Below are 17,085 nucleotides of genomic sequence, written 5' to 3'. Positions count from 1 at the left end.
AGGCAGGAACAGGCTCAAAGCCACCCGGTGGAAGTGAGCAGACTAATGTTGAGTGAAGGTGTCAGGACATATGGCAAAATAGCGGGAGCTTCCTCACCCCTCACTGCTGCTTCTAACACTGTTGTTCCCTAGGGCCAGGCACAATGCCACATGTTCGCCTTTACTTCTGCTCCTACTCTGAGTATACTCCGGGGCACACTGAAGGATCTTCAGTAAATGTTAATATAACTGATGGTTTTTGCCATCATCATTTTTTGCGATCCTCAGCTGCTTTAACTGCTATAAGGAGGCTACCAAGGTTTTTGAGAGAACTCTAGCTCATTTATAATATAGCTAAGAAACCCAAATTTAGAAAATTAACTGGCTGCTTAACTAATTGTCCAATAAATTGTGCTGAAGGAGACAGGGCACAAGAATTTTTTATACTCCACAGTTAATCACTGTCAACCCCTCATTGTCTTGGAGCTGAAGAAAGTCTTACGTATGTGGGGCTGGGCATTGGTAACAATGAGAAATAAGAAAAGAACTAAGACTTGTAGCTTTTACTAATGTTTCCAACTTTACATGAAACAAAAAGCCACTTTAACGACATTGTGATTCCTCATCAACGTGGATTTACGTTTGATTACCCAGCGTGCAGGAAAGTCCCACTATTTAGTGACCTAAAGTCTGTACAATTTTGGACATTTAAAGTTTGTGAGTCTGTTACTAAAATTATCCCATTTACTATATAAACATCTGTTTTAATATATCAAAAAAAATCAAAAGTGACTTACATTTGCTGAAAGTTGAGATGTGAGAGTGGCAACTTTTTCTTGTGATGCAACAAGCTCTCTCCGTAGTTTATGGATTTGCTGAATGTAATTAAAATAAATCAAATCAATATGCTAGTAGATTTTAACTTAAAACTAAGAATTCAATCCAAAAAAGCCAATACTATAATTAGCTCATCCTACCCCCAGTAAATATACATATATATATTTTCTGGGTCTTTTTATTTTTCTATCCATTTTTTGGTATGTTTATTTTTATTTCCTATACTTTGGCAACTTCTCAGAAGCTGTAGAATATCCTGCAGTCACTGAAAGTTGGCTCCAATTCAACATTTAATGATTCCATATTTGAAAATAATTTTATTGGCTGGAGTTTTAATTCCTAACACTTAGAGAAGCCTTCCCAAGTCTTTGTTATAATGTCCTTTATTCAGTGAGTTACTATGAGCTCTGGGCAGAAATGCTGTTATAGATTATCCATAGTTTCAAAGGGGAAAAATCAGTAATACTGTAAAAATGGCTAGATAAACCACCAACATAAATATGCTAAAATGTTTTCCTGTTTGGTTAGGTCCACACTCAAATAAAAGTGAACCAGAAAAAGATGAGAGTATATATATCATACTTAAAATTTTAATTTAAGCACTTTCCACAGTTTAATCTTCATGTTTCCATGAAATATAGACAGTGATTAGTAAGGTTAAGGTATTTATAAGCAACTGAGACTAAGTCTACAAGTATACTTCTGGTCTCAAGGGATTTTAGTTACTTAGGTGCCAAACATTCTACACTGATGATTCTCATTTCTTCAAAAACAAGTCTTCTATTGTTGTAGTTAGACTTTCAAAACACTACCTTAGTTTGAAAGAGCATTCTTGACACAGTTCATTAACTGTCTTTTTTTTTCTACCCATTAAATTTTTGTGGAGAAGAAATGGTGGTAAATACTGAAAAAACTCTAAAGAAGAACTAAACTTTAAACTGGAATTAGAGACAGGGGACATTTACATAATTTTAGTAAATGTGATTCCATTTGGCTCCTGTCCTTTAAAAAAAGAGATACACCCAGACCCAAAGAGCATTTGAGCTGCATTCAAATGATGACGACTGCAAATGGTTCCAGAAAGCAGAGAACATCTATTTTATTCTTAAAACAATACAAATTCAAAGAGGCTTTCTCAAATTAAGAGTCTCTATTACATGATCAGATTTCCTTTAAAATAGAATCTAGGAAACCTTAAAGTAATATAAATCATTAAAAAAGAACCATAACCTACTATGGGGCATAAATAATTAAAGGAGAGGTGGATAACTACTAATACGGCAAACAGATGTGGTATTTCTATGCCTTAGTAGCTATACGTATTGCGGTCGATGGTAGAATTTTGCCATGTCCGTGAGATGTAAATAGTTTAGGTTTTTCAAAACCGTATTTACTCTTTGGTCTAGCAATTATAAAGATAAAACTGATATAATTTATACTTTTTCAATTTTTAAAAATACAGCACAAATTTTACTTTAAAAGGCTAATAAAATAAAACTTCAAAGGGAAGAGTTCCTTTGCAGAGGCTGTTACCAATGCATTTTTCTTTGCTCATGGTAAAACCAATCAAATAGTCATTAGCACACCTTGAATAAAGGCCTAATTAAAGTCTCCCTGCTCTCCTTGGCCAGGACAACTCTTATACAAAGGGAAAGAAAAATAATGTTCTCTCCAGGCTGCAATCTGATTTGTACGTGATGGCAATGAAATATTTGTGAAATGTACGTGATTAGAACAATATACTACAGTATACATCAAGTGATTAGAAGCAGCAAAGTCCTGGCACCAAATAATAGATGGGTTGGGATACTGGTAAATTGTGTTGTGGCGGTCTAGTGCCTCAAATTCAATACTTGCCTTAATCCTATGCACTTAGTCTAACAGGCAGTGGGGGAAGAGACTATAATATAATAGACCACACATTCATTCATTCATCCATCAAAGATTTGTAAGTGCTTACTACTAGAGACAACTTATTAGATGTTGAGTTAAGACTCCAAGCTAGAACATGAGAAAAGAGTTTGCTTCTAAAAACTTCATTTCATTTTCTTTTAAGAGGAAATATCCAAGACCATTTATCACTAGCTGGGTCACTTCTATTAGCAGTGTTGGAGAGTTATGGGTTGTATCATAGAGCCCTCTAGTGGTCGAAATACTCATTTCATCATAAATGTAAACGAAAACAGTCAAATGTAAAAATGCTACAAGGTTTTTACCTCTGAATGAGCCTTTTCTTCAGCCTGTAAAAGAAAAAAAGGAAAAAGAATTTAACTATAAATAATTAGTGTCAATTCATTCTACAAGTATAAAAGAATAAAATAATTATACTGTGTATTTAAAATGTTATTTTGGTCTAACATAAGAACATGGTAAAATATATATTATTAAATTAAAACAGTAAAAACAGGAACCTGTAGGACTGCAAATGAATATTTCGTTATATATAAACCTAACGGTATTTTAAAAATATCAGTTATTTGATTTATGGATATGTACTATGTCTTGAAAGCAAAGGATAGAATTAAAAAATGGTGTTACCCTAAGATCCAGACCATAAACAACAAAAAGGTATAAAATTAAACTTTAAAAAATATGAGTGCAGAAAAAAATAATAGAGTAGATCTTTTTTTCATACAGATTTTAGGAAATTTATACTCTATGAAATTACAGAGATTTTTAGCCAAGACCTAGGAGTCGGAGTTTTATTCTGTGATATATAGATAATAAAGAATGCCAAATAAGACTAGAGGAAAAATATTGACCTATACTGACAACCACAGAAAATCTGCTGATTAGTTTCTATTTTATTTGCTTTTCTTAATGATCATTAAATAAGTTTACTGGGCTCCAAGTCAGCAAAACATTAAAACCCCCAGTGGTAAGGCAGTGATAAAAGTGGCTGACAAACATCGGCTCCACAGATAATGGAAATGAGCACTGCTGTAGGACCTTGAGGGGTGTTTTGGCCTCAGCTGTAGAAAACTCCTAGCTCTGTTTTTCTTCTTCACGTTGGGCTGCAAAATGCCAGAAAATGAATTATGTGCGCCATTGTATTTGGGAAGCTCCCTCATTCTGGAAAAAGCTGGAGAATGCATAATATTGCTGAACATTACAAGTCTGTTCATTGCCTTGAGCAGATCCAAAGCTGAAAAACAATCTCCTATCTCCTATCTCTCCTTTTGAGACATTTCCTGATTAACTGACACAGAAGTACCTAAACCATTTTTTATCTCTTCTTTTCCTCCAGAAAACATAAACTAAAACAAAGTAAAATAACCCTCAGGATATTTTTTATGCATAAGCATCTCTTTTAAACTGGATTTTTTTCTATCTTATATTTTTATTCTTAAAAAATATGTAGTTATTAATATAGTGGTTAAATGAAGAGTGGTTAACTAGTAGAATCCTAATAGCCTTTATAAGAAAACTGTTTTAAAAACAAATTCTGACATAAAGCTTTAATGTTTTATATCTCAACTTTTTAAAGTGAAGATTCAATATTTTTAAGTTATAATAATTTCAATGTTTCATATAAAGTTTGATTTTTGAATCAGACAGAATGAAGGAATTTTAAGATAAAAATTTCATGGATCAAAAGCTGGAGGTTGTTTGCCTTGAGACATACGGTACGATTAACTTTGACTATTTGGTTTCCCTGGTATTTTGCATATTTACTGCCAGTTTATTCTGTCCAAATCCTGCTTCTAGGCTTGCTAGGATTATACAGAACTGATACTCAGTAAGTAACTTGCATATTGAAAAGAGCATTGTATGCTATTTAAAAAAAATAGTCAAGAAAGACAGTCATCACATTTTTTCATTAAAAAAGCCCTGAATAAGTTACACTAGTTACATGCATAACCATCACATATTAATTCTATATATACTGTACAGAATGACTTTCTCTTTGCTAACTTTTCAGAACTAACTTTTTCTTTAATCTTTGCCTTCTTTCATATCCTGTGGTTAGCAATACTGGGTAGGTGTTACCATAAAGTTGAAGCAATGAGCCAGAATATTAATATTTCTTTCAGTGGGTTAGGCATGGATTGATGACATTATGATGGAATATGATTACTTGCCATTTTTAAATGATGGTTTTGAAGCTGGCCCAATGTCCTCAAGGGTGGTAAACAATATAAAACACCTTGCCTAAATAAAAATATATTAGATGATTCTTTATTCTGTAAGCCATTACTTGGCCATTCATTCATCCTTTCAAACTTACGAATCAAAAAATGTTTACTTTAGTATTAGCTATGTGTTAGGAAATATGCTGAAGGGCTCCACAATAAACTAACATAGCCCTCGCTCGCTCTTATTAAATCAATACAAATTAGATTCCAAGTACAAAACGGGTTCAATACAATTTTTAATATACAGCCACTCAGAAAACATCTATTGCAAGGATCAAAATTTTAAATGTTTAACAGGACTAGACATACAAAGAATAAAAAGAGCCCTGGGTATTAAAACAAAATCACACAGCCTTCCTAGGTTAGCTGTTTTCCCCACTTTTCATACAGGTATGGATACTGAGGAGTATTTCTTTCCTGCAATAAACGCAACAGCACAATAATAACTAACAGTGCAAACTCAGCTTCAGTGTCAGGAAGAGAATTGGTGGAGGCTGGGTCTTGCCTGAATTCACATGCCAACATCGAAAAGGGGCGATGCTGTAAACCTGGAGGAATTTCATTTCCGTGTTGCTAGATATTCCGATTACTTTCAAAAGGAACTGAGAAATTTGAATTTTTAGGTAAAACTCCATATTTTTTCAGTGTTGGCTTAGATTTAAGAACAAACACACAAACTCAAAGTTTGCCAAAGGTAACAGCTTGGCAGGTCAGATTGGCTCTGTGATTTCCAACCAGTGTGTAATCTCCCTGGATCTTTCTGCTCAAAAATTCTGTAAGATGATTTACTCAGCTTTATAACAAGGTACTTTGGAAAATTTTACCAAATTATAATTGGTAGAGACTTCAAGAGTTATATGTGAAGAAACAATCCTTTCAATTGGATTTATTATATTGTAATTTGACAGGTAAATGTTCTTTACAACAAGTCATCTTTGTTAGTTTTTTTTTTTATTTTTATTTTTTTGCGGTACGCAAGTCTCTCACTGTTGTGGCCTCTCCCGTCGCAGAACACAGGCTCTGGACGCGCAGGCTCAGTGGCCATGGCTCACGGGCCCAGCCGCTCCGCGGCATGTGGGATCTTCCCGGACCGGGGCACGAACCCGTGTGCCCTGCATCGGCAGGCGGACTCCCAACCACTGCGCCACCAGGGAAGCCCTAGTTTAATATTTTTAATCAAAACATATACTTCTATTAGTTGCATAAATGATGGTGTTAAAGACTGTTTATATTCATGGTTAGGAAGAGCAGTATATTGCCTCATAATAGCAAATAGTGTCTAGTAGTCTTTTAAAAAAATAATAATCTTTTTCCCCTAAACACTTTAATTTTCTTTTTTTTTTCCACACCGTGTGGCTTGCGGGATTTTAGTTCCCCAACCAGGGATTGAACCCAGGCCTCTGGCGGTGGAAGGGCGGAGTCCTAACCACTGGACCGCCGGCAAGTTCCCTAATTATTTTATGAAGGGATATCATGCACAACTGTGTTACTTGCACATGGCATAACTTCAAAAGGCGCAAATCACAAAGACTATGATATAAATGGTGCTCCCATGCAGTTTATAGTTTTCTGTAATTTATGGTATGTAATGAACCTTATCTTCTCTAACTATTGCAGAAATCCCTTGGGACAGATGGGCTCGGTCTGGCTGCTGTTTGCCAACTTTACATTGCAGGTACAGTCCAAAGAAATTTAGCAACTTGCCTGATGTCACACAATAACTCCTGATAGAGTCAGGCAAAAATGTAAATCAACTGATCCTTCATCCTGAGTCCTTAAGGAGGCATGAAGAAAAATGATAAATTGACTTTTCACTTCATAGTTTGAAAAGCACTTTCACAGATATCTTTTCATTGCCAATTAACTATCAGTGCATGATAATGGGGGACTGGAGACAGAAATGACTCCTCTATCACCTGCGATTTTTCTCTTTATTACTCCTCCACATATGCATTTATTTTAATTGTCTTACTATAGGCTGTCAGTTCAATTATATAATTTCCATCATTTCCAATAGAACTATTTAAATTTCTTAATTTCCTAATAATATCACCTTCTCATGTGATTTGATCACCTAATCCATTCTTTTCACACTTAACATGAGGGTCTATTTCATCACATAAATATGTGTGTATAGTTTCTTTATTTTCATCTCTGTGCCTATTTCATATTGTACTCTTAATACTTCTCATTTATACTTTCTAATTTATCCTTATTATTTTGACATCTGCTCCTATAAATCTATAATCTTTTAAATGTACCTCCTTTGTTCCCTGTAAACCTGTAATATCTAGTATAGCAGCCACAAGGCACGTGTCTATATAAATTCAAATTACTTAAAATAAAAGATGCACTTCCTTTGTCATACCACACACAATTCAAATACTCAATAGCCACATGTGACTAGTGGTTACTGTATAATCTAGTACAGGTATAGAATAATTTTATTATCACAGAAAGGTCTGTTAGACTCTTGTATACTAATTAGCCATCTGTTTTTCCTCAACCCATGCTCTTTTTCTTCTTGAGTTTTTCTCAGGCTTCATGAAGGTACTGTCTTACCCAAATATTGTTTTTTATATATTTAAAATATGACTGTAATGATGCTGCATCTTTTAATGTTATATAGAGACTTCAATTGCAAGGGTTTAAGTCAGAATATATCTCCCGTCAAGCAGTGGCATTGGCCCAATGGGAGGAACACGACATATTTCTTTGTGTTTTTTCCGATACATTTTTACATTTCTCACTTCTTTATCCGTTTGCCTAAAACAGCAGATTTATCTAAATGCTAACAGTGATTTCATTACTCATAGAATCGATTGGCAATGTTAATCATTAAAAGGAGAAATGATAAGAAAAATATTGCCTCTGCCAATGAGAGTCTGCTCTTGAGTAACACTTTAAAGCAATAAATATAAAAAGAGGGCCATAACATTTGAACTTAATGAAAACGAATGAAAAAATTAGTATTGCCCTTAATGCTTAATTATTCAGTGACAGCTGAGGCTTTGAACTTTTCATGAACCTTTCGATACAGGATTAGGGATTATTCATAGTGCTCAAGACTCAGTGAGATTCATAAACTAAAATATACCCCGCTCTAACCTAGGATGAAGGAAACTTTTCGTAAAACGTAACTGCCTGTAGACTTTTTGAAAATGATGAAATTTTAATAAGTGGACAGAAAACTCATCTTGGCAAAAACAAAATATAATTTCACACATTGGGAAAATACGCTGATACACTGGCATTTCTCTCTTAAGAAATGAAGTTCTTAAAATCACACTCTTTCAGAAGATACAGTTTAAAAAGTCACCAAGGCTTTTACGCTTTTACCCTTTGGTGTGATCTTCTCAAAAAATGAACTTATGAAAGAAAATGGAGAAGATACCATAGAACAATTACCAGTCATGGCTCAGGGAACTGAACAAGGAAAAGGGGTCAGTGTTATAAGATTATGGTGGATCACCATACATGGTTTCCGGGATTCCGAGTCACAGCCCATCGGGTTTTATGAGATTCAGTTTTCTATCCACTCGTTGATTACAATGAGTACATAAAAGTCAAGTGGAAGCACATACAAACGAGTCATAGAAGGGCTGGGAGAGCACCCACCACCTTATCAGTATGCAGGAGCTTAGAGTACACCCTTACTTAATTGCGCGGCTTTTGTGTAAATGCCAACCTATTTAACCATTTGTGTGCTTGGCAAAGGCAAAAGCGTTTCTTAACACTTACCGTAGAGTAAAGAGAAGAAGTGCTGGAGACCAGTGATAATGAAGAGCCATGAACTGAAGAAAGCAAAAAAGAACAAGAGGTGAAGTAATGAAGTCTGCTCAGAACCACCAGACCTTTACTGAAAAGTGAAGAATAGGTGATTAAGGAAATAAAAATAACATAAGAATCTGAGAACAAGTCTGCTGTCATTTTTTAGAGATCGAAAATGTTGAGCCATGGAAAGGTCCCTAAAGTACCTCCTCCACCACATTACAGAGAAGAACTGACAAGTGCAAGCCCTTCTAGCATGCTTTGCACGTATTGAAAACTAGAGTAAACTCCCACATAATAAATAATCCGAAAATCATGGACGCCTAAAGTTGCCATGAAAGTTTAAACTTTAAAAAAACTTTATGTATTTTATTTAATTTCATTTTTATACAACAAAGATCCATTTTCAATTTTTTTCTCCATAAACTTTCAGGGAAACAAGCTCTTCCAAAATTATCTGTGATGAGCTAACTATACCCATTCTAATGGAGAAGTATGGTTTCCTTCATAATTTTAGTAACAGAAAGTACTTCTTATTTCAAGGTGGTGTCTCATTGAAATTAAGGATGGAAATTGCATACTGTCTTTTAGGTAGGTGCATCAAAATACCAATCTTAAACAATTAACAGAATGATTTATATTTCTGCAAGTTCAATGTACAATATTAAGCCCAAAAGGTGGATAAAATTGTGCTTAATTATATTTGTAGAAAAGTTCTTCTTCTTTTCATTGTGGGATAATATAAGGTTATTTCTGCTTATTCATTAGTCAAATGCACACAATGTGACAGGCCCTTGCTAGATGCTGGGACTGTAAAATTGAATGCCACAATCCTAGGAGACCAAAAAGAAGTAGAAAGATACATAACTAAAAAGATAATCACAACAGGGTCATATAAATACTATTAAGAGCAATGTTCTGGGTACTACAAAAGCACCTGGGGGTGCTCACAACCTGGTCTGGAGAGGACCAGGAAAACTGTGTAGGATAGAGGCAGTTGGGATGAAAATAAAGGGATGAATTTGAGAGACACCAGGAAGAACCTCTTTAAAACTGATGTGGGTCAAAAGCGGAATAAAGGACGACTCCCAGAGTCCTAGCTTGAGCAAATCACTCTGTGAGGTGTGAAAAATGCTAGTCATCTTTAAACAAAAGCACATTCTTTCAACTTCTAATAACACTGGTGTGAACTTAGACTGTTAGCATGGTACACCAGTAGGAAGGTGGACGATGAATCAGGAGATCCCATTTTTAGCCTTTTTCTGCTGCTTAGGTCTATAACCTTAAAGTTTGTGGCTCAGTTTCCTCATCTTTCACCGTGAGCACCGGGCAGGGAATCAATAAAGTCCCTTACAATTCCTGTCCAACAAGTCCTTGATTTTAGAGCATAATTTAAGAATTATAATAATTCAGTATTAAATGTATAGACATCAAAAAGCCATCTCGCCCACTGGGGCTGGCTTTCAACAGTTCAGATTATTTAATTCTCATACATGGAAGGCCAGAATCTCCCAGCATATAAAGAGCATTTGCGCTGTCAATGAGGCACCCTAGAAAGCCATCAGTATGCTTAGCAAATCATTTTTCCAGTATATAAGAGGCCTGTCTGTGAAGAGAGTGATAGAACCATTTCAGAAAGGTGATGACTTTACATTTCAGATTAATTACATTTTGTCTACACTTGAAGCAATCAGCAGACCCTCAGGGTAGAATTCACTACCTGTCATGGTGAATTCAGTGGTTTGGTTAATATCCCAAAAGGCAGTGGCAACTACGGTCAACTGATTTAGTACCAACGTATTAAGTAAATGTACAGCGGTGACCTGAAGACCAGGAGTCAATTTCACAGCTACCTCAATTATAGTCAGAAGATACTTTAAATAGGAAGCTAGGAAGGGGAAAGAGAAGGGAACAGAACTATTCTTGACTCTGTTTTCATCCTTAGAAATTACGCATACAGAAATCAGGACTAATAAAGTTACAAAACTAGCTCATGTTCATACCACAGATAAATGGATGACCAGAGGTTTAAACCCTTGGTATGCTTCAAGATCTAGAGTCCCTTTTTTATACAGACTTACTAAGGACTAGGAGAGTAGGGCTGATTACACGTCTGATTTTATTCTAATCTATTTGAACTTCTGTGTTTACCTTTATCCTTAGCTGATATGCTTTATAATATGTGTGCCACAATTTTCCTGTGTGGGTACTTAAAAATCATTCATTAAATCAAAGAAGAAAATCTCTCAAATGTTATCATCAAGTTTGACATTTGAGGTTATACAGTTTAGAAAATTACATACATTTGAAAATCAATTAAGCCTCTTGAGTTTTTCAAAGAGTTTTTGTTATAAAGTATTCATGTAGAACTTTACAACTACAAAGACGTTTATTAGGTCAGGTGAGAATCTTAATGTAATGGATAAGAAATGTAACTTATAAAGCAAAAAGCAGGCACAATATGAATTCTAAAATAATATGATAATAAAAACTAACACCAGAGGGAGTTTCTGAGAATAAAAGTCGGCAGCATGTGGTTGTTTCATAAGAGAATTTTTTCTGGTTTATGTATCTTTTATGGTTTTTAAACTGAGGTGTCAAACAAAACAGTCACTTGGATATTTGGCACACCAGGGTAAATAGTCTCTAAAATTACACAGATTTCTGTATGAGAACACCAGACTTACTCTGAACTGCTCTATAGCCAAGTATTAATCGAAACAATTTCTGGCATATTTCCAAATACAGAAAGAAACAGAAGCTAATGCAGACTAAAATTTCTTCAAGCTTCAGGGCTCCCAAGTGAGAGTTATACTTATTTACTTTGTTGAGGGAATCTTTGTCATGTGAGTGATGTGATAGTTCTCATGTCTGAGTTAACTAAAGTAACTTCATCTTTATTTCCCCCGATGCCTACCTTCTTCCATGCTGTCCCTGAATGAGCCTGAATGGCTGATGGCCCGTGGCCTCTCCTCCAGAGATGTGGCACTCCCACAAAGCTGGGAGTCGTCGTAGAGATCGAAGGATGAGTCTTGGGCTGGGATGCTGTTGGAGCGCATCATGCTGGGCCCAGGGAGGTTAAATTGAGACAGATTTGTCGGGCTCACTGAAAAACAAAGCACACACAGCCTATTATTCTGGGATGTCTGCCTCTGAAATTTTCAATAGCAGTTACAGTGGAGTCCTCTTTTTTTCTAGCACTTTCATGGCAAGCAGTATGTCACTTTTTAAAGCAGTATTAAACAAAACCATCGAGTCACCTCTACTGTTTTTTGCTAGAAATAACATGGTATTTCCTGCTGCCCATTATGAAGAAAAGATTGTGTTCCTAGAAGCTGCACATTTCTTTTTAGAGAAAAATAGATCACTTTAATGGGGAAAGCAAAAATAGAAAAGAATATAAAATACAAGAAATTTAAATTTCCCAGGAAGAAACGTTTGAAGCTTCCAACCAAAGACTTTCAGTCATTTTGAGTTCTAAATTTTTGTCAGTTCATGATCAGTACCATCATTATTATCAAAGTTAGGTTATGATAGAGGCAAATAAAAATGAAATACAATCTAATGTATGTGGTATCCATAGCTCATCGTGAGGTTTATCACATAAAGCTACTTTCTACTGTGCCTAAATGAGAATGTCACGGTGAGACTGTCAAAAGTCATAAACTTGTTTTTCGAAAGCAGTACCTTAAGTCTGTAATTTGGAATATGAATTTATTACCTAGTGCTTATTGCCAAATAGTTCTAATGACACTCAACTTTTTAGGCCAACTGATAATCATCAATTTAAAGAAAGATGTGGTTGACTGAATATGCTATTTTTTTCTGTGACACAGAGACTACATTTCTTAATGTAATTACTGGATCTCAGAACAAACTAAAATAGGAGGAGTACATACTATGAGATAACTTAAGGAGATTATCTCCTATTTGCCAGGCACTATGCTGGATATTTTACAGGTATTAATGAATCAATACACAGAACAACTCTGATACAGCTAGCTATGAATTACAGTAAAAAAAGACCAAGAAAAGAAATAAAAAGCCTAAGAACTGTACCTATGTGTGCATATGTGACACATAATAAAGAAAGAAAGAAACGGGGGATTTGCAAAGTCCCCAATCCATTGGAAGGAGGGAAGAAAGGATGGAAAGAAGGAAAGAAAGAAAAGAAGAGAGAGCGAGAGAGTAAGAGAGAGAGATCTTTCAGGCACATTCCTTCAGTCAGCAGTGACAATCAATCTGATTGCTGAGGACAGCCAAAAGATACTCCAAAGGACATTCTAGACTTGAATGTTTATGTTTAAGGTACCTGGATTGGGGTAAATCAGACTCTTCTAGGTCCACAGTATGAATTGACTTTTTGCTAAATAAATGAAGTATTCAACGCAAAGAAGTACATCATTTTAATACATGTATATAGAGGTTAGAAAGACATTTCATTCATTGTTTGGCTTTGCATAATTCTTACAGAATGGTTGCAGAGATATCCAAGTAAGTATCCTTCTATAATTTTAAAACATAACACTTAGCTCATTCAAAGTGAAATAGTAATGAGGATTAGGGTAGATTTTAAAAGGAATAGTTTGTATTTATAAGCACTTCTGATAGCTTCTCCATTGGAACTATATTCATTTTATTTAAGAATGTTCAATTAAGTTAAAATCTATGACGGGTTTGCTTTTTTGTTATTGTGGTTGAATAGAGAGATAAATATGGCAAGATCCCTGGCTTCAAGAGTGACCTCTAGGGGAGGTGACTGAAAGGTAGAGAAATTAATAACATAGAACAGACTGAGAAAAGTTATGCAATAGAAGACAAAAGTATGACAGACAGAGAATTTTTGTAATGGGACACAAATTAGTACAGGGCTTCTAGTGGTGGCTTTGCTTTCCATTTGCTTTAGGCAAACACCTCCATTTCTACCCTTCAGTTTCTTCATGAATTAAAAAATAAAAATGGCAGAATAAATGGCCTCTAAGACCCATTCAAAGCCAGGAGAAGACATGTAAACATTTCTAATAGGACAGATATAGGTGTGACTATGTATTAGGGAAAAGAGGACTACTGACTTTGTTTTAAGCTATATATCATATCAAAGCCACTGTTTTTATTAAATTATATGTTTATTTGTAATGATTTGAGGAGAATAGGAACTGACAGAAATATGGAGTGGGTTTTTAAATACCTCCAGGTTGCCCCCTGACTTTGCTGCCACATCTAGACACATCAGTTAGTGAGTTTATGATGTTGTTTTAATAAGAGTTGTCATATGTAACTTAATTTTAATTTATTTTGTGGAATTTGGGAATATAACTGGGAACTAGGTGGAGATTCAAGAAATGTTTATTTGATCATTTAAAGAACTTCAAAAGTGTGATATATCTAGATTTAGGTAGTTTGTCATTGGTGGGTTTAGAGGAGAAGCTAGAGCTGTCGTTAGAATTTACATAATAGATGCACGATTGAACCAGATGTAGGTCTCTTCCAACTCTGAGATTCTATTCTTCCATAAGTATAGAAGAAAGGGCTTAATTCTGAATGGCTTGAAGGGTGAATACGGAGAGGGGAGTAGAAGGACATTCGAGGTAGAGGGACCTTTGGGAGTAAAGCAAAGAAACTTCCTATACAAAGGGGTTTAAACATCACTCTGTATGCAGAAGGGTCCATCAAATATACAGAATTTGAAAGTGGCAGGTTGATAATAATGCTTCTACATGGTAACCCTTGAGGCAAGGTGAAAAATGAATCTGAGCAATTATCATCACTCGTGGGACTATGACAATGAGTCTCACTAGGTTATGGGATGCCTCACAAGGGCTGTGACCAATAGTAAATGAAACTGCACCCAATAATTTATTATTTTTTATATAAATATATTCTGTTATGCTTTCTTGGGTAGGAATGGTTTCTAACATAGCTATCATGCCAGAAACTATATACAAATCAGAGTTTACTTTGGCAGTAGCTCACAGTAGTCTACTAATAATGACATAATAGTAGTGATCTTAAATTTTAAATGTTTGTTATATATATGGATTTTTACAGTAATATTTCTAAAAATTTTATGTATTAACATATTTTTAATGGGTAAGGATAAAAAAAACATGGATACTGCAACTCTTGAATGTTAGTAATAATCACTTATCTTACTGATCATTCAGAAAAAATAATGATCAAATTGAAAACAAGTGATGACCAAAGTAAAATGTAGGACAATGCTATCCATATTCAAATTAAAGAGCTATATTTGATATATTTTTAAAATTTAATAATAAAGTAACTCTTATTTATGACTGCATTTTAATAGTATCTACTTTCTTGCCTAATAATTATAAGTTCCAGTGATCTGGAAATACAACCCAAATTCTCTAAAAGTTATTTTCATGATTTTAAAATTAGTCATCATTTTCTCTTGTAAAAAAAACACAACAGAAGCCTGATTTGAATCCACATATGCTTATAAAATATGGCTAGGCACATGAGAGTGTGTTGACATGTATGGGAAGATCTTCCTTCATAAGTCCCACTGGGTGAAAATGTTGAGAGATTTGAGTAGAGGCAGTAAAATCAATTTGAAATCTACTGCAATTGTCTCTGACAGTGTAAGACATCTCTTTCCAATAAACATGATGATGTAGCAGAGTCCACCAAGTCTGATAATCTCCTGTGTCTTTGCACACATTAGTCATGCCTCACAATATAACCTAGGTATTATGAACCCATTCAACAGATGAGAAAGTTGAGGCTAAATGACTTGCTAAGATCAGACATAGTAAGTAGTGAGTTTTTTTTCTTCTCAAAGAAAGATGGACTAGATAGAGTCAGAATAACAACAATGGGAAAACAATGGAGTGGGGATTCAAATACTCAAATTAATGTCAAGTAATGAAAAGACTGACAGGAGACATGAGATACCCAGCAAACTTAGCAAACTAGGTGACATGGGTTTGATTCCAATGTTGTATAAAATTAGATTTTGTTTCATATACCTATGACTCTATAAAAACATTTTTATTTCATTTTTTGAAGTCAAAGTTTTAAGCTTCCTGCTGTGTTTTACAACTACAACTCAAAGTAAAAGTTATACCATTCTTTGCCATTATGAGGCAAAGAAGTCTCATCATTGTGCAGGTTTAGCAACAAAAACTTGGTGTTTGATAGACATTCATTAGTGCATGTGGAACCATGACCAAAATAATTGTGTTTTTCATTGCCAAAAGCTCTATTCTGTATAGCAGGAATAGTTACAATAGAAGAGAAATAGCTTTGACTATCCCTACAGGGCGGAAAGTTGAAAAGCCCAAATTATTAAAGAATTTGGACAATCTGTTGGTCTATCATTACAAAAAAACTTCTCAAGTGAAAAGAGAAAAAAAATGACACTATTTTATATGTGACTTTATAGAAAAGAAATCTATTTTTAAAAGCATTGGATCTATTAAATGATAACTGTCATGTTTAGACTTTATTTCGTCACTTTCCCTGTGTTTTCTATGACATTTACACAAATGATTTTATATTTCATACAAATTATGCTAAACACAAAGTAATCCAATGGCTCAAATAGTCATTTCTTTTCAGTGCATTTATCCAAAAATGTTCACAGGGTATTATCTTAATAGGAATTCTCATATGCATTTTAAGGAGAGTTTTAACTTTAAAATGATCAAAGAAGTGATCGTGGAGTCATGGAATCACATATTTTTCTTCTTCCTAATTATTTCTATTTTCTACAAAAAGATAATTCATTTTCTTATAAGGATTAAAAAAAATTAAACAGAAAATAAGGAGGTGTTTTACTGGTTTTTAAGAGGACTCTGAGAAAACCCCTAGACTTAAAGTCAGGTGTTCTGGCATCAATTACTGCCTCTGCCTCTTACAAGGGGTGAGCCTTTTTTTTTTTTTAAGTCAAATAATCTCTTTTTGCCTCTGGATCTTAGACTATAAAATAACAACAGTATTACCTATGTCAACTTGTTGTCATGAGCAATAAACTGCATAATGTTTGGAAATTATTTTGTGGACAGTAAGCATACAAATAAAAGGTACTGTGAAGGTGTCTTTAACTCCTCTTTAAATGAACCATTCTTATGGAGAGATGCCAGGGCTCCTGGGAGAGTATGTGGTGAAAGGAACAAGATGAAACTGATGTTTTAGAATATTTTACCCAAGTTGGAAAAGTGGTATTTTCCCGTTGCAGAAGATGACATGGCAGAAGGGGAGACCAGGGGCGACTGATTGCCAGTGTCCTGCAGCCCTCCAGTAGAATGGGAGCGTAACCACTCTTTGCCCTCTTCTTGGTTGGCCTGCCGAGATGACGGAGTATATCTGCAAAACAGCACAGCTAAGACACTTCAGC

General features: G+C 34.8%; 1 protein-coding gene across 13 annotated transcripts in view; it reads right to left on the bottom strand.

Annotated features, from left to right (window-relative positions):
* Positions 1 to 17,085, bottom strand: part of NAV3 (neuron navigator 3) — a 944,477-nt gene that overhangs the window by 63,882 nt on the left and 863,510 nt on the right. For all 13 annotated transcript variants that reach the window (XM_067697415.1, XM_067697414.1, XM_067697416.1 and 10 more), the window contains 5 exons: positions 16,894 to 17,054; positions 11,641 to 11,829; positions 8,694 to 8,746; positions 3,033 to 3,056; positions 777 to 854 (listed from right to left, as the gene is read on the bottom strand). In XM_067697415.1, coding sequence (XP_067553516.1) covers positions 777 to 854; positions 3,033 to 3,056; positions 8,694 to 8,746; positions 11,641 to 11,829; positions 16,894 to 17,054 — 505 coding nt within the window. The remainder of the gene's footprint in view (positions 1 to 776; positions 855 to 3,032; positions 3,057 to 8,693; positions 8,747 to 11,640; positions 11,830 to 16,893; positions 17,055 to 17,085) is intronic.

Source organism: Pseudorca crassidens, chromosome 11 (assembly GCF_039906515.1).
Source record: "Pseudorca crassidens isolate mPseCra1 chromosome 11, mPseCra1.hap1, whole genome shotgun sequence".
Lineage (NCBI taxonomy): Eukaryota > Metazoa > Chordata > Mammalia > Artiodactyla > Delphinidae > Pseudorca > Pseudorca crassidens.
This window is presented reverse-complemented; position numbering and strand designations above follow the sequence as displayed.